Source organism: Hemibagrus wyckioides, linkage group LG23 (genome assembly GCF_019097595.1).
Source record: "Hemibagrus wyckioides isolate EC202008001 linkage group LG23, SWU_Hwy_1.0, whole genome shotgun sequence".
NCBI lineage: Eukaryota > Metazoa > Chordata > Actinopteri > Siluriformes > Bagridae > Hemibagrus > Hemibagrus wyckioides.
In genome coordinates, this window is record NC_080732.1 from 10,653,040 (window position 1) to 10,679,274 (window position 26,235).

Below are 26,235 nucleotides of genomic sequence, written 5' to 3' on the forward strand. Positions count from 1 at the left end.
ACACAAAATCCAAGTGGGGTAATCCAAAAACAGGAAGCACAGCAAAGTAATCACACAGAAAAGGCCAGGCAAAAATCTGAGCAGGATAATCCAACAACAGTGGAAATGAACAGTCCAACAAACCAGCTGGAAATGGCAAGGGGAAAAAAGCCAAGCATAAAGGCAGGACGACTCGCAGCAATGCAGAGAGATCATCTGGCGAGGAAGGCATGAAGACAGCGTGTTTATATAGTGCTGAAGGGGGGTGAACCTGGAAGAACTCCATCCATGAAGACCGCAAATGGCGCGAAGTCGCGAGCCCGGAAGTGCACACCACGATGTCACAAACCTGGAAGTACGTGCCGCGATGGGTGAAACGGACGCACGTGCTGACAGCTTGTTGCCATACAATAGTTCAAATTGTTTTCTGTCATCAGGCCGCTTGAAGTCAATGCACTGAAAAGGTGTGGTATGAGCACCAGGAGTTTGCTTTTTCCAGACACTGGGTAAGGAAAGTTTCCAGCATACCAAGTGGGAGAGGGTTGGTTTTCATGTAGTCAAGACTAGTCAAACAGCTCTCAACCACAGCAACAGCACTTGGTAGGATGAGGTCTGCCTTCTGTAGAGTCTGACTTAAGGTTGCTATCTCCTGCAGCTCATCAGCCAGGAAATGACAAAATGCAACAAACTGCAGATCCTTCAGGGTATTGAAAACCTTTTCCCCTATACCAGCATCCATATAAATGGCAACAGCTGCATACTGCCTAGCTTGGCTCACAAGATCATCTTCTCCTCTTATCATCTTCACTGGCTTTGGTTTGTAGAACCTAGATTCAAGTTCTTCACAAACTGTCTTAAGTTCTCTGTGGCTCTTTGGGTCGAAATGGTAGGTTTTACAAATCAAGTGCAAGGTGTCATTTACACAACTCACTAAGCTCACCTCTATCAAAACCCCAAGAAGTGCCAGCTCCAGTCTGTGAGCCATACAGTGAATGTCTATCAGTTTTAGATTGTCCACTCTCAGTTTTGCAACAACACCAGCTGTATGGCCCATGTTCACATTTGCACAAAATAAGGTGTTAATAAAGTAATAAGGTGTCATATTGACTGGAGTCCAATCAATATGACACCTTATTACTTTATTAACACCTTATTACTTTTTTAAAATAGTGCAACAGTCTATTGAGATTTTGAAAGGCCTTCTAGTTTCTTTCCATTAGCAATAACATTAGCAGTAATTAACAGTAATTTTACATGTGATAAGTGCATGTTATTTTGCACACTGATGGAGAAGATAGCGTTTTTGTAGCGTAGCACATAGTCTCAGAATAGGCCTAGTTAACTGGTGACAATCTGCAGCCATGGCCACAGAGAAGACAAGCAGACTAAACCAACCGTCTGTTAGCTGCAATGAGTTGTCATCTAGGGTTCACAATATTGAGACTGCATCTGTTTCCTGAGCTAAACAAAAATGTAGAAACACAAAAAGAAATAAATTACTTAACATACATCTCAATTAGTCATTAGCTATTGTAGCGTCTCCAGGTCGGCTCACTTGCTCATGGGGTCAGTTGCATCCTTCCCAAAAACTCAATTAACCATTACGCAGCTCACAACTGACCTATTTCGCTTATAGTTATTTCATTTTGACTCAAATGACATGCTATAACTCATGGGAGCCAGGCTCCAGGATCTCTGATGGCTCTGGATAATCAATGACCCCCCCAACGAGACCTGAGACAAAGGAGGAATCCTGCCTCCATGAATGTTGGAGTTCTGCGATCATCAATACTGATAGCCCAGCCTCACACCCCTGGAACTCCCCATCAACTTGTGACCTTAACATGCAAATCACCCTGCACCTAGAAGTTTTACTGCCGTTAAAAGTCAACAAGAATTCCCTAATCTAAACTGAATCAATGGCTTGACCGGGGGATGACCAAAGTTCTGACTGAAGACACACACACACATACACACACACACACACAGACACCCACACACACACACACACATAAACACATACACACACACCCACCCAAAGCGGCTGGAAAAGCTCATCCTGGCCCCCACACACACAGACATAAGGAGAGTTCCTTTATTCAAGTTTCAATAAAACAATAGTAAAACCCTACCTGACCCATGCCTAACACACCTGTATATATGTATTCCCCTTTTGCCTTTATATTTTTATGGTTGTATTACCACTCATGACCTGTTGTTCTGTGTTTTCATGAAACAGAACATGTTTTATAAGATAAGATTATATGTTTATTGCCTATACCCAGTTTCCTCTCCTCTCATACTGTCTCTTTCGTGTCTATTATCAAAAAATCCTCTTTTACTTTTATAAGCAATAGTGTATGCCATATGGTCATTCAATTACATGACATGAGCCCACTATACTTTAATTGAAACTTTATCCATTCCCCGACTTCACCATAAAGTATGCAAATGAGTGACCGAGTGGAGACAAAGAAACTCTTTCCCTCCAAAAGTTTCAGGTGTTGGATTGGTCACTCTGAAAAACTGGGCGCGACCAAGGGATCAATAAAAACCCTAAGCACCCATCTATCGTGGCTCAGTTTCTGCTCTGCTCAGCTTGGTTCGGCTCGGCTCAGCTCGGCTCGGCCCCGCGGGGGCCTACCCCCTCTCCGCTCTGCTAAATTCGTTACACCATCACATTTTAACTATAAGATGGTAAAAATTGTAAATTATAAATAATATATTCAGGTAGGATTGTGGCTTATATTTACATTGATTTCGAATGTTTAAAAAGTGTAATTAATATTATATTAAAATAAATAAATAATTAATTAATTAAAATAAATTAAATATAAAATTATATAATAAATAAATAAAATCTAAAATTATAAAATAAAATTTTATAAATATTATTGAGGATTTAAATGTTTTGTTCAGTTTCAGCATGTATGCCATTAGATTTATTCGCTTACACTGATCAGCCATAACATTATGGCGACCTGCCTAATATTGTGTTGGTCCAGCTTTTGCTGCCAAAACAGCCCTGACCTATCGAGGCATCCCTGAAGATCCCTGAAGGTGTGCTGTGGTATCTGGCACAAGATGTTAGCAGCAGATCCTTTAAGTCCTGTAAGGTGGATCCTCCATGGATCGGACTTGTTTGTCCATCACATCCCAAAGATGCTTGATTGGATTGAGATCTGGGGAATTTAGAGACCAGGTCAAAACCTCAAACTCGTTGTTGTGCCCATTCCTGAACCATCTTAAGCTTTCTGATTACAGAGTAAATCTGGATGGTCTTTCGGTTTCATCTTGTCCAGCGGTTAAAGACATGGGTGGGATTATTGACTCTGGTCTTACGTTTTAAGCTCATGTAGACGATATCACTAGGGTAGCCTTCTTTCATCTCAGAAATATTGCTAAGATAAGAAATGATGTCACTTCAAAATAGTTCATGCTTTTGTTACCTCTAGGTTGGATTAATGTAATACCTACTGTCTGGATGTTCCAGTAGGAGCATAAACAAGCTCCAGTTAGTCAGAATGCACCAGCTAGAGTCCTAACTAGAACCAGAAGATATGAACACATCACACTAGTCTTATCCACACTGCACTGGCTCCCAGTCAATTTCGCATTGATTATAAAATACTATTACTGACCTATAAAGCACTAAATGGACTCAGAACACAGTACCTGAGTGAACTTTTGGTTATTTATGATCCCCCATGCCTACTTCGATCAAAAGGTGCAGGTTATTTGGTAGCACCTCAAGCAGCAAAGGCTATGGCAGGGGGCAGAGCTTTTTCTTACAAAGCCCCACAGTTATGCCTTCCAATTAGTGTTTGGGATTCAGACCCAGTCCAGGCTGAAGACACATTTGTTTATTCAAGCTTTCAATGTATTTTCTTAGGCAGATCTGGAAGGTTCATGGGCATAGAATTTTTGGTGTACTGTAAACCCAAATGTTGAAAGTAATTAAATAGATTAAGTAAACTTTATTTTTAAAAAGAAATTCTACTGACTTAACTATTTTGAGTTTCTGTGACATTTTACTCCTTTTGAGTAAATTAAACTGATAATTTTTGATTAACTTAAACTATTTTTCTGATTAAGTAAGCACCTCTTGAAAGCATAATTTCATTTATTTCTATTGTTTCAAGATTAGAGCGTGCCTCTGATCTTGGTAGTGTTAGTGCATGTGGTCAAGGCCACATAGGCAAGTCCCCCAAGGGAGTGCTTAAAATTATTTAAATTTTTTATGATTTTGTTGGAGTTCACACAACAGATCAATAATCTTTGATCCACACTCTGAAACAGAAGGTGGCGGTAATGCACCTAGTGTACTAAAACTAAAAAAGAAGAAGTGCGGCAAGCGTTTGTGGGATCGTGGGATTCAGGCACTAAATGCCTGCAGTATAAGGTGGATCTGTGCTTTTACATTTCTGCGGGAAACGGCATCACTGGTCTCAATGTAAGTGTTATATATTAATATTACTTCACATTTCTTTTGTTTGTCAGGCATTTGTTGATATTTTGAGATTTGTCATGTACTGTTGATGTTAACCAGATAATTGCTAGCTAACCTTAGTTAGCCAAAGCAGTTCAGGTCGGAGATTTATAGAAATGCTTGAATTATTTGCACAAATAATGTTAATTTGTAAAATGTATACTTAAAGATGTGGTTGTGTAAACTTTTGATGCTAAAGGAGGATTGTTACCTTTTGGTTTAGCTGCGTTCAAATATTTGTTGAAACTTGAAAAAGTAGCTAAACATTGGTGCCTTAACAAACAGTTTAAGGTTAACATTATTGCGCCTTGAAAACCAGGAATTAGCACTCTTGCACTGCAGCTGAAGTTACAGCACTGTATTGTAGCTAAATGAAGGGGTATGTTGTTTTGAATGGACTGTTAGCTAACTTTATTAACTAACGTTAGTAAAAACGAACTTGTTTAAATTTGATTTTTTTTCTTTAAAATGACACCCTTATTGCACAGCTAAGACATAGATTATAATAGTGTCGTATTTCTAACTTCAGGTAAACCGATAACAGTTGGAAGCTTAGTGAAGAGTTGGGAGAGGAAAACTGCCATGATTAATTGTTAGGTAAGTGAAATGAGCTGTTTTAAAACCTAGGCCTATTTTTGGCCCTTCTTCTCAAAAACAAAACAAAACACATGACCAAATTAAGGCTACCATATCTCAGCACTTACACTGTGAATTTTAAATAATTCTGCTTTTAAAATAAGTTAATACATGTGAGATTAATACAGAAGTGTTAGAACAATTATAAATACATTACAAGGTCAGATAAGAGAAGATGAAACACAACAAAACTGAAAAAAAAAAACAAGTTCTGCCTGAAAAATCTTACTATTTCAGACAGTACTGTATATCTCTAAATTTTGATTATCAATAAGCTATAGAGTTGCAGGAGTCCAACATCTTATCATGAACTGGTCCAAGATTGATTTATTAAATGTGGAATAGAGAGATTTTAGAGATGATTTTTGTAGAAGTATGTCTAGGCGGATTTTCAAAATAAGCTTTTTGGGCACATTTTGGGTATATCTGTGCCTTTTGAGCTTTCTCTGCTACCAAACTAAATATAAATATTTATTTATTTGTCAGTATGTTAATTCCATAGAAATATCACTGTTTTTTATTTATATTTATCAAATATTGGCACATTATATACACTATATTGCCAAAAGTATTCGCTCACCTGCCTTGACTCACATATGAACTTAAGTGACATCCCATTCCTAATCCATAGGGTTCAATATGACGTCGGTCCACCCTTTGCAGCTATAACAGCTTCAACTCTTCTGGGAAGGCTGTCCACAAGGTTTAGGAGTGTGTTTATGGGAATTTTTGACCATTCTTCCAGAAGCACATTTGTGAGGTCACACACTGATGTTGGACGAGAAGGCCTGGCTCTCAGTCTCCGCTCTAATTCATCCCAAAGGTGTTCTATCGGGTTGAGGTCAGGACTCTGTGCAGGCCAGTCAAGTTCATCCACACCAGACTCTGTCATCCATGTCTTTATGGACCTTGCTTTGTGCACTGGTGCACAGTCATGTTGGAAGAGGAAGGGGCCAGCTCCAAACTGTTCCCACAAAGTTGGGAGCATGCAACTGTCCAAAATGTCTTGGTATGCTGAAGCATTCAGAGTTCCTTTCACTGGTACTAAGGGGCCAAGCCCAGCTCCTGAAAAACAACCCCACACCATAATCCCCCCTCCACCAAACTTTACACTTGGCACAATGCAGTCAGACAAGTACCGTTCTCCTGGCAACCGCCAAACCCAGACTCGTCCATCAGATTGCCAGATGGAGAAGCGCGATTCGTTACTCCAGAGAATGCGTCTCCACTGCTCTAGAGTCCAGTGGCGGCGTGCTTTACACCACTGCATCCGACGCTTTGCATTGCACTTGGTGATGTATGGCTTGGATGCAGCTGCTCGGCCATGGAAACCCATGAAGCTCTCTGCGCACTGTTCTTGAGCTAATCTGAAGGCCACATGAAGTTTGGAGGTCTGTAGCGATTGATTCTTATAATACAGCTGACAGTTGACTGTGGAATATTTAGGAGCGAGGAAATTTCACGACTGGATTTGTTGCACAGGTGGCATCCTATCACAGTTCCATGCTGGCATTCACTGAGCTCCTGAGAGTGACCCATTCTTTCACAAATGTTTGTAAAAACAGTCTGCATGCCTAGGTGCTTGATTTTATACACCTGTGGCCATGGAAGTGATTGGAACACCTGATTCTGATTATTTGGATGGGTGAGCGAATACTTTTGGCAATATAGTGTATCATCAAGTTTGCCGATGACACGATTGTGGTGGGTCTCATCAGTAAGAATGACGAGTCAGCATATAGAGAGAAGTTGCAACAACTAGCAGCCTGGTGTAAAGTCAATAACCTGTCTCTGAATGTTGACAAGACTAAAGAGATGGTTGTTGACTTCAGGAGAGCAAAGAGTGACCATTCTCCACTGAACATCGTCCATCGTGGAGATCGTCAAGAGCACCAAATTCCTTGGTGTTCACCTGGCGGAGGACCTCACCTGGTCACTCAACACCAGCTCCATCACCAGGAAAGCCCAGCAGTGCCTTTACTTCCTGCAAAGGCTGAGGAAGGCTCATCTTCCACCTCCCATCCTGACCACCTTCTTCAGAGGGACCATCGAGAGCGTCCTGAGCAGCTGCATCACTGCCTGGTTTGGGAATTGCACTGTCTCAGACCGCAAGACCCTTCAGCGGATAGTGAAGACAGCTGGGAAGATCATCAGAGTCTCTCTTCTCTCTATCACAGACATTTACTCCACACGCTGCATTCGCAAAGCTAACAGCATTGTGGATGATCCCACACACCCCTCACACACACTCTTCACCCTTCTGCCATCCGGTAAGAGGTACCGAAGCATTCGGACCCGCACAACCAGACTGTTAAACAGTTTCTTCCCTCAGGCAATCAGGCATCTCAACAGAGAACTGAGCTGAACTGGACACATACACACACAAACACACAAGTGTACAACCAAGATCTGATCTCAGAGGAGAACTGAACTGTGCTGGACACGGACACACACACACATACATAACACACACGCACAAAAAAAAAAAAAAAAAACTGAACTGTGCTGGACATAGTCAGACACACACACACTAAATTGTCCTGTTTGCATGCACATGCCACTTTACATTTATATAATTTATATATTTATATTAATCTTATTTACATGTGTCGCTTTAATATCTGCAATCACTGTATACACTGTTCTTTGTACATTGTCTTGTTTATTGCACAAAGTCGGTCTATATGTTGTTTGTCTGCACTGTCTTGTTTTGTCTTGTGTTGTCTTCCTGTGCACTTCTGTTATATGTCTAGTTCTTAAAGACTGCACCTTAAGTATAGTTTAATTTAAGTATAATTTTTTAGTTTAATTTTAATTTTTAAATTATAGTTTAATTTTTTATCTCTATATTTAATTCTATGTCTGTCTGCATCACTGTACTTTGTCTGTGTTATGTGTAGCACCTCTGGTCTAGGAGGAACGTTGTTTCACTTCACTGTGTACTGCATCTGCTATATATGGTTGAAGTGACAATAAAGCTTCTTTGACTTTGACTTTGAACAGCAGTGGACTGAGCACACAGCCCTGAGGAGCTCCAGTGCTCAGTGTGGTGGTGCTGGAAATGCTGTTCCCGATCCGGACTGACTGGGGTCTCCCAGTCAGGAAATCCAGGATCCAGTTGCAGAGAGAGGTGTTCAGGCCCAGCAGGCTCAGCTTCTCAATCAGCTGCTGAGGGATGATTGTGTTGAATGCTGAACTGAAGTCTATGAACAGCATTCATACATATGTGTCCTTACAGTCCAGGTGTGTGAGGGCAAGATGGAGGGTTGTAGTGATGGCATCGTCCTTGGAATGGTTAGGATGATAAGCAAACTGCAAAGGGTCCAGTGAGGGTGGTAGCTCTGTTTTGATGTGCCTCATGATGAGCCTCTCAAAGCATTTCATCACGATTGGTGTGAGTGCGACGGGACGATAGTCATTGAGGCAGGAAACCGTAGACTTCTTTGGCACAGGGACGATGGTCATTGTCTTGATGCACGTTGGGATGAAGGAGCTGCTCAGTGAGATGTTCTAAGACGCAGCAGTCTCTGAACTCACGTTGTGTAGTTTGCTGGAGTCAGATGTAGTCCAATTTATTGTCCAGTGAGCAGACGTTGGACAAGATGATGGAGGAGAATGCCGGCCGGCTAGGGTTTGTTGTTAGCCTAGCACGGACACCCATCCATTTTCCGCGCTTCCGCTTCCTGGAACACCGCTTGTGACGTCCTCTCTCCCGGCCACCGGCATCAGGCGACACCGAGGACTGAAGGCCTGGTCTTCACAGCAAGCTGAGGTCACGAAGTTTGCAGAGTACATCATCATGCAGGTTAGTGATTGCATGATTTCTGAGATGTAATATAGTCTGGCGGCCGTATACATGAACACCACTGTCTTTGGTGTCCATGCACCTTGAAATTCGGGCTAAAACAAAAATAAAGCACCATTTTGGTTCCAATGTGGCTGCTGCGTGCTACTGCCATCTTGAAAAGATGACAAAGGAACAGGGAGTAACATGGCTTTTTAAAACACTGGTCATCATTCAGTGGATAATTTATGTCACATGGGACAGACAATTTATCACAGGTGATTCTCAGTTGTGATTTACCACAGGTGAATCAAAATGTATTTCCATACTGATTTACAGTAAAGGGTGCCAATACCAGTGTCACAGCAAGCTTTAAGTTTTTAAAAAAAAATGTCCTATTGGTTTTTTTTTTTAATTAATTTTTTAATTCCTATTGTTGTTTTTTTTCTCTTTTGTATCAAACACATGTTCTCTGTAAAAAAAAAAAAAAAGCTGTTTCACTTGATTAACTTTTTCAGGAGATATTCCACATTATCTACATAACCATCAAGGGTGCCAATAATGGTGAGCAGGACTGTATATATATATACACTATATTGCCAAAAGTATTCGCTCACCCATCCAAATAATCAGAATCAGGTGTTCCAATCACTTCCATGGCCACAGGTGTATAAAATCAAGCACCTAGGCATGCAGACTGTTTTTACAAACATTTGTGAAAGAATGGGTCGCTCTCAGGAGCTCAGTGAATTCCAGCGTGGAACTGTGATAGGATGCCACCTGTGCAACAAATCCAGTCGTGAAATTTCCTCGCTCCTAAATATTCCACAGTCAACTGTCAGCTGTATTATAAGAATGTGGAAGTGTTTGGGAACGACAGCAACTCAGCCACGAAGTGGTAGGCCACGTAAACTGATGGAGCGGGGTCAGCGGATGCTGAGGCGCATAGTGCGAAGAGGTCGCCAACTTTCTGCAGAGTCAATCGCTACAGACCTCCAAACTTCATGTGGCCTTCAGATTAGCTCAAGAACAGTGCGCAGAGAGCTTCATGGAATGGGTTTCCATGGCCGAGCAGCTGCATCCAAGCCATACATCACTAAGTGCAATGCAAAGCGTCGGATGCAGTGGTGTAAAGCATGCCGCCACTGGACTCTAGAGCAGTGGAGACGCGTTCTCTGGAGTAACGAATCGCGCTTCTCCATCTGGCAATCCGATGGACGAGTCTGGGTTTGGCAGTTGCCAGGAGAACGGTACTTGTCTGACTGCATTGTGCCAAGTGTAAAGTTTGGTGGATGGGGGATTATGGTGTGGGGTTGTTTTTCAGGAGCTGGGCTTGGCCCCTTAGTTCCAGTGAAAGGAACTCTGAATGCTTCAGCATACCAAGACATTTTGGACAATTCCATGCTCCCAACTTTGTGGGAACAGTTTGGAGCTGGCCCCTTCCTCTTCCAACATGACTGTGCACCAGTGCACAAAGCAAGGTCCATAATGGATGACAGAGTCTGGTGTGGATGAACTTGACTGGCCTGCACAGAGTCCTGACCTCAACCCGATAGAACACCTTTGGGATGAATTAGAGCGGAGACTGAGAGCCAGGCCTTCTCTTCCAACATCAGTGTGTGACCTCACAAATGCACTTCTGGAAGAATGGTCAAAAATTCCCATAAACACACTCCTAAACCTTGTGGACAGCCTTCCCAGAAGAGTTGAAGCTGTTATAGCTGCAAAGGGTGGACCGACGTTAAGTTCATATGCGAGTCAACGCAGGTGAGCAAATACTTTTGGCAATATAGTGTATGATTAGAGCTGTGCATTGCTACACAGTCATGAGTCAGCAGAGTGAACAGCAGTGGGCTGAGCACACAGCCAGTGTTCAGAGTGGTGGTGCTGGAGATGCTGTTCCCGATCCGGACTGACTGAGGTCTCCCAGTCAGGAAATCCAGGATCCAATTGCAGAGGGAGGTGTTGATGCCCAGCAGACTCAGCTTCTCGATCAGGTGCTGAGGAATGATTGTGTTGAATGCTGAACTGAAGTCAGTGAACAGCATTCGTAGGTAAATGTCTTTATTGTCCAGGTGTGTGAGGGCCAGATGGAGGGTTGTGTTGATGGCATCATCTGTGGAGCGATTTGGACAATACGCAAACTGTATGGGGTCAAGTGAAGGTGGCAGCAGGTTCTTGATGTGCCTCATGACGAGCCTCTCGAAGCACTTCATGATGATGGGTGTGAATGCAACGGGATGGTAGTCATTGAGACAGGACACTGGAGACTTCTTCGGCATGGGGATGATGGTGGTAGACTTTAGGCACATTGGGACGATGGCGCTGCTCAGGGAAATGTTGAAGATGTCAGTGAAGACATCCGCTAGCTGTTCTGCACACTCCCTGAGCACTCTGCCAGGAATGTTGTCTTGTCCAGCAGCTTTCCGTGGGTTAACTCTGCATAGAGTTTTCCTCATGTCAGCCGTGGTGAGACAGAGTACCTCGTCCTCTGAAGAAGGGATGGTCTTCCTCGCTGTCACATCGTTATGTGCCTCAAACTGAGTGTAGAAGCTGTTCAGCACATCTGGAAGGGAGGCATCACTGTCACAGGCAGGTGGAACTGGCCTGTAGTTGGTGATGGACTGGATGCCTTGCCACATGCACCGAGTGTCGCTGCCTCTCTAATGGCTCGAGACAGTTTAGCCCGTGCTGTTCTTAGGGCATCCTTGTCTCCAGCTCTGAAGGCAGCTGCTGATTCACAACTCATGACTGTGCAACAATGCACAGATCCAACCACACCATCAAGTTCACCGATGACACAACCGTGGTGGGTCTCATCAGCAAGAACGACGAGTTGGCTTACAGAGAGGAGGTGGAGCAGCTACCAGCATGGTGTAGAGCCAACAGCCTGTCTCTGAACGTCGACAAGATTAAAGAGATGGTTGTTGACTTCCGGAGAGCACCGAGTAACCATTCTCCGCTGTCCATCGACAGATCCTCTGTGGAGATCGTCAAGAGCACCAAATTCCTTGGTGTTCATCTGGCAGAGAACTTCACCTGGTCACTCAACACCAGCTCCATCACCAAGAAAGCCCAGCAGCGCCTCTACTTCCTGAGGAGGCTGAGGAAAGCCCATCTCCCTCCCCCCATCCTGACTGTGTTCTACAGAGGGACCATCGAGAGCGTCCTGAGCAGCTGCATCACTGCCTGGTTTGGGAATTGCACCGTCTCGGATCGCAAGACCCTTCAGGGAACTCTTCGAAGGTTGGTGTGAATGGTGGAAAAAACACTACGTCTAACATACAAAGACCTGAAGGCCAACCACAATCCTTCTGGGAAAATGTTCTGTGGACAGATGAAACAAAAATAGAGCATTTTGGCAATGCGCACCAACAGTTTGTTTACAGATGATGCAATAAAGCTTAAGGAAAAAGAAATAAGGAAAATAGGAAAATAGGAAAAGAACATTGTACCAGCAGTTAAGCATGGTGGAGGATCCATAATGCTGTGGGGCTGCTTTGCTGCGTCTGGTACTGGAGGTCTTGACCGTATCACAGGAATCATGAAATCAATGAATTACCAAGAGATTTTGGAGCGAAATGTCCTACCTAGTGTAAGAAAACTTTGTTTGAGTTGAAGATCATGGGTCCTCCAGCAAGACAAAGACCCAAAGCACACATCCAAAAGCATGCAGGAATGGTTGAAAAGGAAAAAATGGACTGTTTTAAAATGGCCAGCAATGAGTCCTGATCCCCCATTGAGAATCTTTGGGCTGAGCTGAAATCTGCCATTGGAAAAAAGAACCCTGCAAACATTCAAGAGCTTGAACAAATTACAAAGGAAGAGTGGGAGAAAATAACAGCAGAGAAATGCAAGAAGCTTATAGTTGACTACAAGAAACGTTTGGAGGCTGTCATTGCTGTGAAAGGGTGTGCAACCAAATATTAAGGAAGGGTGCCTTTATTGCTGCCCTTGCTGTTTTTTCCTGTTTCTTCTTGGAAATTACTACATGCCAGTTGAAAAACAGTGTTCTTTGTTTAATTACTTTGGTACATTGTCATTTATCCCTGAAGACATTGCACAGGTTATGCATAAAATGAAGGGGTGCCAGTAATGGTGAGCAGGACTGTATATACATACATCACTGTTTTAGCTCAAAGTGGTGGTGTTTGCTGGTACAGAGCCACTTCATTTATTTGGAGAACAGTCCAGTTGAAGCTCTCATTGGCACCATAGGGAAGGAGCTGATGGTCAAACTTGGAGAATCTATTACATTTGAATCAAGGAGTAATACAGTGTATAGGTAAAAATCACAATATTATTTCAACATAGTTTGATTAATCTTGAACTAATTAATAGCTTGACTGCCATCTTCCTAGACTGATGACCTTCAGGAAGAAGGCTTCCAAAACTGGGAAGACAGCAGATACTCTGGCTGAAGTTTTTAAAATCCATGATGAGCAGGTGAAGAGATTATTATACACTTCATGGGTTAAACCTTTGTAATGTTGGAAAGGTTCACTGATTCAAATTATGCTGTGAACTGGCTATTTGTGAATATATGTTAAATGTTAAAATCAGGTTTGTTTACTAAACTTCAGTCAGCAGTATTTACAATTCTATTTTCATTATTATAGGAATTACAAGACATTCACACCAGGCATACCACTGTTCTCCATGCCCTTCCGGTGTATGTGTGTGAGGAAGTCTCCGGATTTTTTAGAACCTGCACAGTAAGTCTCCTTGAAAAAAATAACACCACCACTCTATTTTAAGTGAACAGTTCATCAAAATACAAATAAACAAATTCTTGAGTTTAGTATATGTCTTGTGGGAGTAATTTTTTTAATATTTTAAGAATGTTTAAGGTGTATTTGAATACATTCTTGTTTGTGTTGATATAAAATAATAAGACTCAGAGGACAGCATTATTGGGTTATCGGGCACCACCTCAATTTATTGATCACCTCTATTTACAGGTTTAACAATGTAGAGTTTAACACGACATGCGGGACGAGAGGTTTGGGTACGCTTATTAACTCTGTACCGAGATTGCACAGCCTGTGTAGAGTGAGTAATGGTGGGGGTAATATCAGTCTGGCAGGCCTTGTCGGCAGTAGGTGAACAGTAGTTGGACAGAAGCTTCAATCCTGGTAGCCAGCTATAGGTGTATTGGTACCTCGAGAGGAATGGAGATCGGCCCTGAGCAGAAGTGCAGCGCGTCGTAGGGAGTCAAGGGTTGCAGGAGATAGAGATAGAGCTAGGAATAATAGGGAAGAAAGTGCAAATTAAAACTACAGCAGGTGCAGAAGTGAAAGAAGGAAAAAAGAACAAATAAATTAAAACTAAGCAACAAAAAAGGCAGAGGCCCCAAAACTTGCCCATGCTGTCTTCAGAGGTCACAAAGAACTGCTAAATGAAAACAAGCCGGAAAGCTCCACTGATAAGAGCACAGATGTCCATTATTTTTATATGACTAACCTTGAAAGTCCAATTATAATGGAACATGAAAAAGTTAAAAAGTAAAAGATAATGGTGTCCAAAAAGAACCTGATATTCCAAAAAAGAAAACAGGTGGGACTTTCTCAGTGAAGAGGGTTTGGTTTGAAAATTATGAAAAGATAAGAGAAAAGAATAAAAAGACTATGTTTTGTGTTGATTATTTCAGAGGTTGTTGGGATGTTCATTTGAACATCTTTTGTTTCACCTCTTGTGGGAAATTTCTGAAACTTATCCTTGTCTTATACCTAATCATTAAGTACGTTTGATTTTAATCAGTAAGGGACGGTTAATGCTAATTTTAATTCTAATTTTAATAATTTTGGATACTTTCTTTTAATCCTTAAGATAGATCCAAGTCAGGTTTAATCATTAAGACCTGAACAAAGAGATTAGATAAATTGTTTAATCATAGATAATGATTAAGGATAAATTAGTTAATAATTAGATTCATTCAGTTATGTTTAAATATATGATGATTCTGGTAATCAGTACTTACTTTCATTGTTAATCACTGATATGTTGCCTATCTAATTAGCGTCTCTAATTTATTGATTATTTGATAACAATCATAGTTATTTGATTATTTGGTTATCTAATAATTCTTTCACTGTTAAGCATCTGCCATAATCATTAGTCAGCAGGTAAGCTTAGGATAAATAGATAAAATTAGCATAAACCTAAATGTAGAAGTTATAGGACCAAAAAAATATATAAAATCATAAAAATAGACATGAGCAAAACTGGCTGAATCATCATTAGTGGATTATTATTCTCGAACTTTCTGGCTTTGGCGTAAACATCACAAGGACATAGGCTAGCACATCGTACCATATCACGGTGTTGGCTCCACTGAGACCGAAAAAACATGTTGACGAAGTTCAGAATCCTTGGGCTTAAGGGTGAGAACACCATAACAGTCTTATTTGACCTAATTCTGACTAGAGTGTTTATTTTAGGAAAATTAAAGTTAAAACTACCCGTATATAATGTACAGGTGTTATATCACGTCTTATTATCTTATGAAAATAAAAAAAGCAGCTTACCTTAGCAAGTGGAAAATTGGTAAAACTCCATGTGGCATAAGTAAGAACTAAACACTAGGCACTGAGACGGGAGGGGGTTTGGAAAAGATTTTATTGAAGCGCCAGCAAAATATTATTGAAGTGGCTGATGTTAATGTAAACATAGGGACACAACACACCGAATAAGTGTAATGGAAAAGCACAGACTTTAGTAGAGAGGATTTAGGAATTTAAATTAAATTAAATTAAATTAAAGTAAACTGACTATTCCTAGCCTAAATAAATCAATAATAAACAAACTCAACGTAAACCAACCTAAACTGCACGCAGAGCTATTTTGCCCTTTTATTTTTACTTTATTAGCAGTATTACTTGGGTAACCTGATGTAGATTAAAGATGCTCGCGGCCTAAATAGTGGGAATACATAGAATGGGGTAAATGTAAATGTGATAATAAAAATAGTGGTAAGGTCCTTACATTTCTAATAAATGTCAGCCAGTTACCTTCAACTACACAAGAACAACCACAACGAATACATGGAACAGGTGGGTGAATGTTAAATTAAAGGTGTAAGGGGTATAATGACATAAATGTGTTTTTTTGGGCTAAATAAGGTTTAATAGAAGTTAGATAGAACAATAATATGTGTCAATATTAAAACTTGTGACCCATAGAATGTATGAAGGCCACAGAAAGGTGGGGCTATTTTTCAGCAAATTTTTTTCTGCAAATTTCTAATTGGAACTATTCAACTATTGGATTATATTGGTAATTGGAGAAGGCTCTAGGACCACCCTGTGGTGTCCACCTGGAGGGAGGCTCCGGGTTCCGACACTCTTCATGTGTAGCCTGTTCACAACCAACTCTCAAATTATAGTTGTAACTCAGGGCAGAGACACACCAACAAAGGCCTGTCGCTGCATCGCCTCATGTTGCATTTGCCTGGGCCAAAAACTGTACACACTGCAAAAACGACAGTCGACGGCAAATGTCTGTGTACATTCTGCACCTGCATGAGAGGAACTCTCCATACCGACAGGCGGATATAGTCTGTATTTTTCACTCAAAGACAGAAAGTGAAAGACCATGGACTGCGGACAAGCTGTAAACTTAGCAGCGTTTGCTTAGAACTGTCGCTCACCACAGACAATTTTCTTTTCTTCATTCCAGATGGCCATGTTGTTGTGGGAATATTCCCTTATTTACATGGTCATATGAGATGAAGATGAAAAATGAGAAGAGACTTCTGTGAGTGCCCTCTTCACACCGTTTTCTCTTATCGTGCACTGATTCACTATGCTGAACAGCCAATCAGAGGCGTTCTCTCTCACAATAACTTACAAACATAACTCCAATATTTAGTCAAAAATTACCCTCATATGCAAAACATCTTGTTGGATAGCAGCAGTCTAAAGTATTTTGGATGCTAATTTTCCAAATATAGGTGCTGTAGGAGAAAGTAGATCTTGTGATCTAGAAATCCTGAAAAGTAATAGTTGGGCACTATTATCTTCAAATAACAATGGCAAATTCTTTCTCACACCCAGTGAGTATGAATTAGGAGCTAGATAGAAAATATTTGCTGGTGTTTTTAGTTAGGTCACTGCCTAATGAAGGTTCTACCTGAAGGTTACCTGAAACTTTACTCAATATAGGTAAACTTTATTCACAGAGGGAACAAAGTAATGAACAGTTTTCTCTTTGCTTTTTCTATGCTCCTTAATAAAGGTACTGTATAGTGTTAAACTACCCTTGTATTACTTTGGGTAATACAGCCCAGCACCTGCCTGGCTATCTGACCTCACCAAAACTTGAAATATGATAGTACATAACAGCATAATGGTTTGTAGATTCCTCTAGTTCATGACTAGCATGTACTTAATTTTGCACTGGACCCACAGTACCTAACTAATCAGGAGAGAAGATTTTTTAAAAAAGACAAATGTTTTTTTTTAATCAATTAAATTTAGCTATGCATTACACCTTAGCTATCCCATGGGACTGACCAACACTTTTGAATTCATTCATAAACTTTTACTAGGTCTGTAATATGGTAGACTGTCGCCCAAGTTGCACACTCTCAAGAATGACTTGATAAATGTGTAGAAAGTCATCTAACAGAGGGGTGTGAGTGGGGCATTATTACTGGTTCTAAGTGATTTTCCTTCTGTGTGTTTGAAATTGGCAAGGGCAAGAAAACACTGCACAATAGCAGACATTTACTCAAGCTGTTGAAGTTTGTTGTACTCTAAGTAACTGAGACAGTCAGCTGCCACAAAATTTACGAATTTATGAATTTGAATCACAAAAGTTGTGAGCAAAATAATTTTGAGTTTATTAAGTCAAATTGTTCGACTTAAGTGTAATTAAAAATAATGACATAAGAGAACAAATAAATCAAGTTCCATTAACTTAAAATTGTGTTCTTGTACTTATTAAGTTCTGTTAAATTAGTCCAATAGGAGATGTGAATGAAAATTTTGAGTCATATTAAATGAAAATATTTGAGTTGACTTAGTGAGCAATTTAATTTAACTGCAATCAAAAGGAAGATGTAGTATGAAATCAACATTTTTAATTTCTTAAGACATTAATCAATTTAATTTAAGTTCATCAACTTAAAAGTTTTAAGGCAATCAGTTGCCTTAATTTTTTTGAGTTATGTTAAGTTATCGGGGTTTACAGTGCAGAAGCAATAACACGTGTGCATAACACAGAAACATGTGACGTTGAGAAAAAAATGGAATTTGAACCATCACCTTCGTACATTGCGAGAGTAAACTGCATATTTACCGGGTACCGGGGTATTCGCTGACAACAAAAAAAGCGAGCCTGCGACCGTGCACAGATGCTCATTAAACTAATACGTTACTAATACGTAAACAGTGAAGCAGCGTCTGCAGCCTACTGAGCCTATTAAGTGTGTTAGACTTATGCGTGATCAACAATCTGAGGGGGCAAGTTTGAATGGGCATGACGCCTCCGTATGTATTCAAGTACGTGCATACACTGCATTTATGTAAGCCACCGCTTGGGGTTCTCTGTCCTCACAAGAACTATCGGTAAAACTGACGTAATGATGGACCGCCTCTATCATTACGCCTGCAGTACGTGTTGACAAGGGAGGGATGTCCGAGCAGGTTCATAGCTAAAAACAAAGCACACGCGCAGAATGCAGATAGACGTATGTCTGTATACGGATAAGCATCCTGTATAAGCTCATCATAGCACTAAGATCTCGTTAAACAGCGGGCTCGCTTTGCCTTCTGCTCTTTGTGCCTTCTTTTTGTGCAACTTAGAGTTGTTTTTTTGTGTCGTAGCCGGAAGAATGCATGGAGCGCGAGCTAGAAGTAAATGCAGTCTGATGGTATGGATCGTTGTTACGCTTAGTTGCGCATTTATATTCTGTGAATATGTTGTTTACTTCCCTGTTATTGTGCGATGCTCATGGCCAGAGATAGCGGAGAAACGGGACCCTCTTCGCGTTCTGTTCTTATCTGATCCTCATTTGCTCGGAGCCATCAGGGGACACTGGTTCGACAAACTGAGGAGGTGAGTTTGCATTTGCTGTCAATTGTATAGGTCGCATAGGTTCTGCTCCAGGTGAATTTGACCCGTATGTACTGAATGCCAAAATACATTTAATTGAAGGTTTCAAAATAGGCGAAAGTGACAACACATGGCGGAATTTTCACACGTCTCACAACGTCTCTAGAGAATAAGGTGCAACAGCGCCTATTTATTCCGATAACACTGAAAAAGGCCCACATGCGCTCCAATATTCTGATGAACTTTTCCCGCACTACCATTGAGAGCATCATCACAAACTGTATCACAGTCTGATATGGCAACTGCACTGCAACAGCCCGAAAATCCTTTCAGCGGGTAGTGAAACCTCCCAGCGAGTCACTGGTACTCAGCGACAGCAATGACAAGAAACTGTCTAAAAGTAGTTGGAGGCTAATTACCTCCTTATCTGCTCTGCAAACTTGCTGTTGATGGGTGTAACCAACAGAGGGGTTCTCCATCATCCCTGTCTCCTCAAATTTTTTCTTCACTTAGATAAATATTTGTAGTGTCACATAACAGCCATGGATAGCTCCTAGCCTATGGAGCCAATTCAATGCCACATATATTCGCAAAAATATTTATGTATTGCAAAAGAAAATAAAGTTTTGCAAACGAAAAAATTAAATTTGTGAGGAAAAAAATAAAGAGTTGCAAAATATAAATGACACGGAGCACAAGCAATGATTTTGCAACACTTATTTTCCATGGCCAATATATGTGGCATTGAATTGACTCCATACTAGCCACACTTCTTATTGACTTGACCCTCATTACTTTGTGTCCTTCACAAAACAGCAGCAGGTACACCTCTGGCAATTTTGCTTGGCCTGTTTCTTATATTGCAGTGAAATTGTGTGAATACATGGCTAACTGCAAGGAATAGCATAGTTTCTTTGCGGGCCATGTCTAACATAGCGTTACAACATGCCCCCTGTACTGTAGTTTCAGACTTCTCGACTACATGACTACTCAATTCTGCAGGCTATATAAGCATTTAGAAACTATGTAGGATAATAAGGATTATAAATTAAAATTGTCCTAAAATTAGCTTGTTTTAAATTAACAGTAAACAAAGAGCTGAAAATTAATGACTGAAATTTTACTGATGCTGTGGTAAAATGATTATTGTTTAAAGTCACTTAAGAGCAAGCAGGAAGTATGGACTGGAAACATGGCAGACTAAAAGGCATACTAGAAATGAATTTCATAGTGAGACTTATTTATGATGACGAAATCATACACAGTACGACATGTAGTGAAATGCTTTTTACGACTGTCTTGCATTTGAAGAAAGAATCTCATGTGTGGGGTAAGTCTAGAAAGTCCAGGAACTAGGTGTTCTTTAGTTGAATTTTGTGTAAGCTTTTGTTTTCTAGTTTTCATTTTATGTTGCTAGTTTGTTTATATTTGTAACTCTCAGGAATTCTGTTGAATTTTGATATTTGGTTTTACAAATATTAAAATCCTTTGCACTCAATGTTATATATATTTGTGTCCAAAATTATTTGGATAGTCACAGTGTATTTTGTAATTTTGCCTCAGTACCCCACCACAATGAATGTGTTTTTCCATTTTCACAGGCTCATGGGTAATTGGGCTAACATTCCTTTTCTTTGCCTTAAGAAGCTCTTGGGTTACTTTCTTAGTATAATTTGGGTCATTATCTGTCTGTTCTGTGAAGCGTTTTCCTATCATCCCCTATCAGCAGTCACTTCATAAATAAACATAAGTGACCCAGTTCCATCGGTAGCCATGCATGTCCATTCATTACACATGTACATTTGTGGCATTTGGCAGATGCCCTTATCCAGAGCGACTTACAATTACCTCATTCATACAGCTGAGCAGTTGAGGGTTACAGGCCTTGCACAAGGGCCCAGCATTGGCAGCTTAGTGGACCTGGAATTAGAGCTCTCAATCTTTCAATCTGTAGTCCAATGCCTTCACCAATGTGCTACATTTTAACAATGTTTGACAAAGGATGTGGTGTGCTTTGGATCATTCTTTTCTTTTCTGTATACCCTTCTCTTCCCATTATTCTAGTAGAAGTTAATCTTGGTTTCTTCTGAATCTTTATTTTAGGCTTTATTTTAGATGCTTATTAACAAGGTCTAATTTGGCCTTTCTTGAGAGTTAATAGTTGTTTGCAACTTGAGGTATATCCTCTGTATTTACATTCATAAAGGTGTCATAATTGTAGACTTTGACAGTGATATGCCTACCTCTTCAAAAGCTGTGTGAAGTATTCTGTGTCCATCTACTTCCACTAGTTGTCTTCCGTGCTCATTTGGGCATTCTGGTGTTGCATTCGTTCTTTTTAAAAATGTACCAAATGTTGTTTTGGTTACTCAGATATATTCTGAATACATTTTGGCATGCTCTGCCCTGGGCTGACTGTGGCCCTGGGCTGACCATTTGTTTATGATCTCATTTATGACCTAGACTTTGATTTGGCCTGGACATTCTTTCTCTTCTGTTATGATAAACATGTGCTGAACCCAGACACTTTGTAACAAACTTGTCAAACCATCAGTAACTGCATTAACCACCAGGTCTGTTTTTTCTGAGGTCTATTGTTTATCAATTTTGCATGTAGATAAGACAGAATACCACAGGTTTCGTCTGTAGTATAAACAGTTCCTGTTGATCTCAGTATACTTTGAAGAGTTTTGCTATTTAATCACAGTCTCTACAAGTCCTTCAAAGTTTATGCTGTTTATCTGATGTCTGGTGGTTTTTTTTGTGGAAATCACAGGAGTGCAGAATAATTAAAGCCCATTTGGCACCAATAACCTGCTATGTTTAAAGAGATCACAATATTCCCCGTTCTGGTGTTTTATGTGAACACTAACTGACATCAACATTAACTAGCTCTTGACCTATATCTGCATGATTTTGTGAACTGTGCTGCTGCCACATGATTGCTGATTAGATACCTGTCCAAATGAGCAGATATAAAAGTGTTCCTGTTAAAGTCACCACTGATTGTGAGAGACACATTTTACACATGACCAAATCTGCTAAGCTTTACACAGTCAGCTTTGTAGGTAGGACCTTTCTATGGCCTTGACAATTCTTTGACACAGTTTTTCAGTCATCTGTTGTGTATGCAGTTGATATACTTAACAAATTTCAGTTAAGTTAATAGAGCCTGTGCAGTATGTCATGCTGTTATCTTCAGTGCCATAGCACTGTAAAGTAAAGGATGTAGCAAAAATCATTGTATTTTGTAGTTGCTTTATAAACAATCCCAGGCAATTTGTTAAAGTATAAACAACAACTAAGCAATCAAACAAACAATCAGTCAACTAATCAAGCAAAGACACAATCGCAATCCTGTATTTTAATTGGTCCAGTCCTAATAAGCAGTTAAGACAGCAGTGCAAACAAACATGAAAAAGGAGCAGACATAAGCAAGCATAATGACATGTAATATCCCAACCTCAATGCAGAAATATTTTTGGGGGAAAAAAATACAATACAGGGTTACAGTGTCTTCCATTCATTATAGGTACATGAAAGTACATCAGCCAAAACATCAGCTCAAAATAGCTTTAGCCCCTGTAGCACTTAAATCAACTTGATAGGCCTGGAAAAATCAGGAGCTGCAAGCAGGGGTGCATCACATTACATAGCTTACACACTGTCAAAAGCAGGTTGGTAACCTGGAGTCCAAACAAGGGGTATGAACAAGCTAAGCAAAGAAATGAGGGAAGAAACAACTGTAGAGATGTTATTACAGAAACAGTTCGCCCTGGGTTCCTCCTGGTGCATGACTTATGTGGCCAGAATTGGTAGGTACTTTCTGTATGCTAAAGGCATTGATGCCAGTGACTAGTTCAGACTGTAGGGGAGCTCACTGATGCCCTGATTCAGGTCTGGGAGGAGATACCCAGGACACCATGGCTAGAATATGCTAGTCCTGTTTTTCTATTTGCCCACCCCCTACATGAGCACCACACGTAGTGTTTGAACCAAATTAGGGCTTGTACCTGTTATTAATTTATCTAATTCTAGCTTTATTGCCTGATTCAGTCTTTCTGTTGGGGGTGGAAGGCACAAAATTGTTTTACGTCAGAGTTTTTCAGGCAGATATGTGATTATTAAAAGAGTACCATTATCTGATAAAAATTTTTCTTAAGGTTCAGCCAATGAGGTGTTAAGTTGTTTGGCTACTGTGAGCACATCCTGTTTCCTGCAAGGAAAGCATTCAGGATATTGTGAAATATATGATGCAATAACTGTATCCCTAAGCAGTGGAAATCCATCCAGCAAACCTATCAATAGATGCTCAGATGGTGTTTAAGGTGTCAGATATGCACTGTGCAGAATTTTAGTAATCTTACCACTGTTAATTTATAAGCATTGTAGCATTAGACAAATGCATAGTTCTAACAGTAATCATTTTAATTGCATAATGTGGCAGGTAAGTTAGAAGCACCAGTTTCTGTGGCAGCTACAGTACTAGAGATCTTGTACACAGTGGATGTCAAAACATTACAGGATCAAGATTATGTCAGTATCAAATGCTTCACACCATAACACCATTGTTATTATATATCCGAAAAGGCAAAGTTTTCAGTTCTACTGCTGATTAATTGGACTACTTATACACCTCCTGCCTAGACTTTTTACTTGAATACTTTTTCCCTTCACCTTTGCAGCTATTGCAGTGATGAACAGAACCTGCAATGAGCACTGGATCTGCCTTTGCTTCCAGTGGTGACACTTGTGATCTTTGATGTGGACCTAATCTCCAGGCTACAGGTTATGCAGAGTCGCTGTGGCTGCAGATGGCAGTTTGTCTTTCAGCTGTAAATACAATGCTGACAAAATGGCACGATATCTTATGCAGCTGGAAGGAAGAGGGTGTCTAACTGGGCCTGTGCTTGCCTAAGGATCATGCAGAAACAAGTGTAGTTGATGAGAGCAATGATGATGTAATTTAATAATCTTATTCAGCAAACACTGGAAGAGAGCATGTGGCAAACATGGTTTACCATCAGTACCATTCCATACTGAGTCAGTCAACTTGGCACCAGAATTTAACCAAACAGTGCATTCTTGGTGTGAACACATGTGGTCTGGCACATAAGCAAATTGAGGAATTTCTGAGAAAGTACATAACATTAGACAGAGGACAGAAAAAGCAGGACCAGGATATGACTGCTGCTTTTTCCGCCACATCAGCTGCAGCATTTCCTCACCATCCTCTGTTGGAAAGAGTTGCTGGATTAAGACCATAACACCAATTGCAGTATTTTCTGCTTGCAAATCTTGCAGAAAATACCACTCTGTTACCTGGTTCAGCATCATGGTAAAATTGGAGTTGTGACAGGGGAGTCCTTGCATAGAATGAAGTCTCCAGCCATCAGAAGTGAATTGAAATCAGGCTTGACATCATGATTCTGTTTAAATGGATGTCATTTTCATGTTTAAATGGATATCATTTTACACATGGTCTGTAGTCTGATTCTGGGTGAACCACAAGAGATGTGGCTTTCTCATAAAGCCTATGTCATACTTGTGGCAAGCCCATAAACAGGACAGCATGCCAGAAATATCAGTTTGAACCAACACAGAATGTGGTATCAGATGTTACTGCAGTTTTGTATAAATCACCCTTTTTTCTGTACAGTGTTTTAGGATCCCCTTCTATGGGACAGAAATCTGTGAAATATTGTCATCTATTGAGCCATGTCCCCAGACCCTTCCATTCCCAATGGGCCGGCTTCCCCAGCAACACATATGGTGTTACCCTACTAAATAGCTAAGCTTGTGAAGAAGACACAGAGACAGCAGCAGCCTCCCTTGTCTAAATTATGAACAACAAACTCAACTTTTCTATTTATAATTACTTTCTTTTTCAAAACTTCTTCAAACTTTCTATCTGGCCCTTTTGATACATGTGTGGTACAGTGTAAATATGCTGTTGTCACGTAGACAGTAGCCTCTGCACTGTGTGTATGTTTGTGTGTTGGTGTGTGTGTGTGAATTGAGATGTTTTGATGTGCAATGCTGGATGACAGGACAATGTATTGACAACAAAAACAAATGTTTAAAAGTGGAATCATCTAAGGTGCATGATGGTGGCTTGGTATAGGGTTTTGTAACTGGAATGTATCCAGCATCTACCATTCTGTATGTCCTACCAATATTTCTTTATGGGTTTTAATAAAGCTGATGATTTTAAAACAGGCAATGTTGTTTCTGAATCTAGCAAAAGTGTTGACTGTATCACTATCACTGTTAATTAAGGTAATTTCTCTAAACCCTGGGAATGCTGACCAAACAATAAACAAACAAACATCTGGGACATTTGTTGGTTTCCTTTGGCCTCTGATGACCCTTAGTTCCTGCCACATCCCTTTCATACTACTTCTGACGAGCGGCCTTCTTGCAGTACATAGTTTTTTTTTTTGTAATGCTGGCCTTCTGCATGCTCAGAATAATGCATAATGTCTGCAGGTGAGGCAATTTTCTCAAAATGCATGTCATTTTTACTCCAGCTGCTATTTCTGGTTTCATGTGTCCCAGAAAAAGTTCTTTGAGAAGATCTTGACCTTGTGACCTTCCAATGAAGTGCCCCCAATCTGGCTCCTCTGGAGCCCACTGAGGAAGTCAAAAGCTTCAGTGAGGTGGGCCAAGAATGCCCTGCAAGATTCAGTTGGTCCATGTTCCCAGTTCAGGTGGGGTAGGTAAAGTGTCATTCTGATGTTGGTAAAAATGAATAAATAAATAAATAAATACATAAGCAAACAAACAAATAAAAAACAGAGGTCTTATGAAAGTCATCTCAGAATTTTTGCTTTCAGCTGGGTTCAGTCATTCTTGGTCTGTATTCCTCGACAAATTGAACAATTGTGTTTCAAACATGGTCAGATTATCTACAGGACTACAATTGTGGGCCAAGGCCCAATCTTGGACTGTCCACTGTCCACTGCAGTAGGCGTGTGTCCATGCATGTAGGTGTGTGTATGGGAAGAAAAAACACACATTGCAAAATATAAAACTCTATACTTTAAATCTTATTTCTAAAACTCGTATGATATTTATGATGTTACCACATTACTCACCTTAAAATAGGGTTTAGACTAATGTCTTTAACATACTTTGGCTGTATACTTTAACATACCAGGTACGAAACCTGGTATATTAATCCAGTGTTAATTTTGCTGATGAATAATTTTCCTGGACAAAATCCATTGACATTTTTGTCTATAAATAAAAACGAGATGCAATCAGAACTAATTTAGTCTATAAAAACACC

At 40.3% G+C, this 26,235-nt stretch overlaps 1 protein-coding gene across 3 annotated transcripts in view; it reads left to right on the forward strand.

Annotated features, from left to right (window-relative positions):
• Window positions 1–18,508: 18,508 nt before the first annotated feature.
• Window positions 18,509–26,235, forward strand: part of mppe1 (metallophosphoesterase 1) — a 40,485-nt gene continuing 32,758 nt past the window's right edge. For 2 of the 3 annotated variants that reach the window (XM_058377059.1, XM_058377061.1), the window contains exon 1: window positions 18,509–18,947. In XM_058377059.1, the coding sequence (XP_058233042.1) occupies window positions 18,724–18,947 (224 nt within the window). In that variant the 5' untranslated portion in view covers window positions 18,509–18,723. The remainder of the gene's footprint in view (window positions 18,948–26,235) is intronic. The other variant, XM_058377060.1, reaches the window with a different exon arrangement.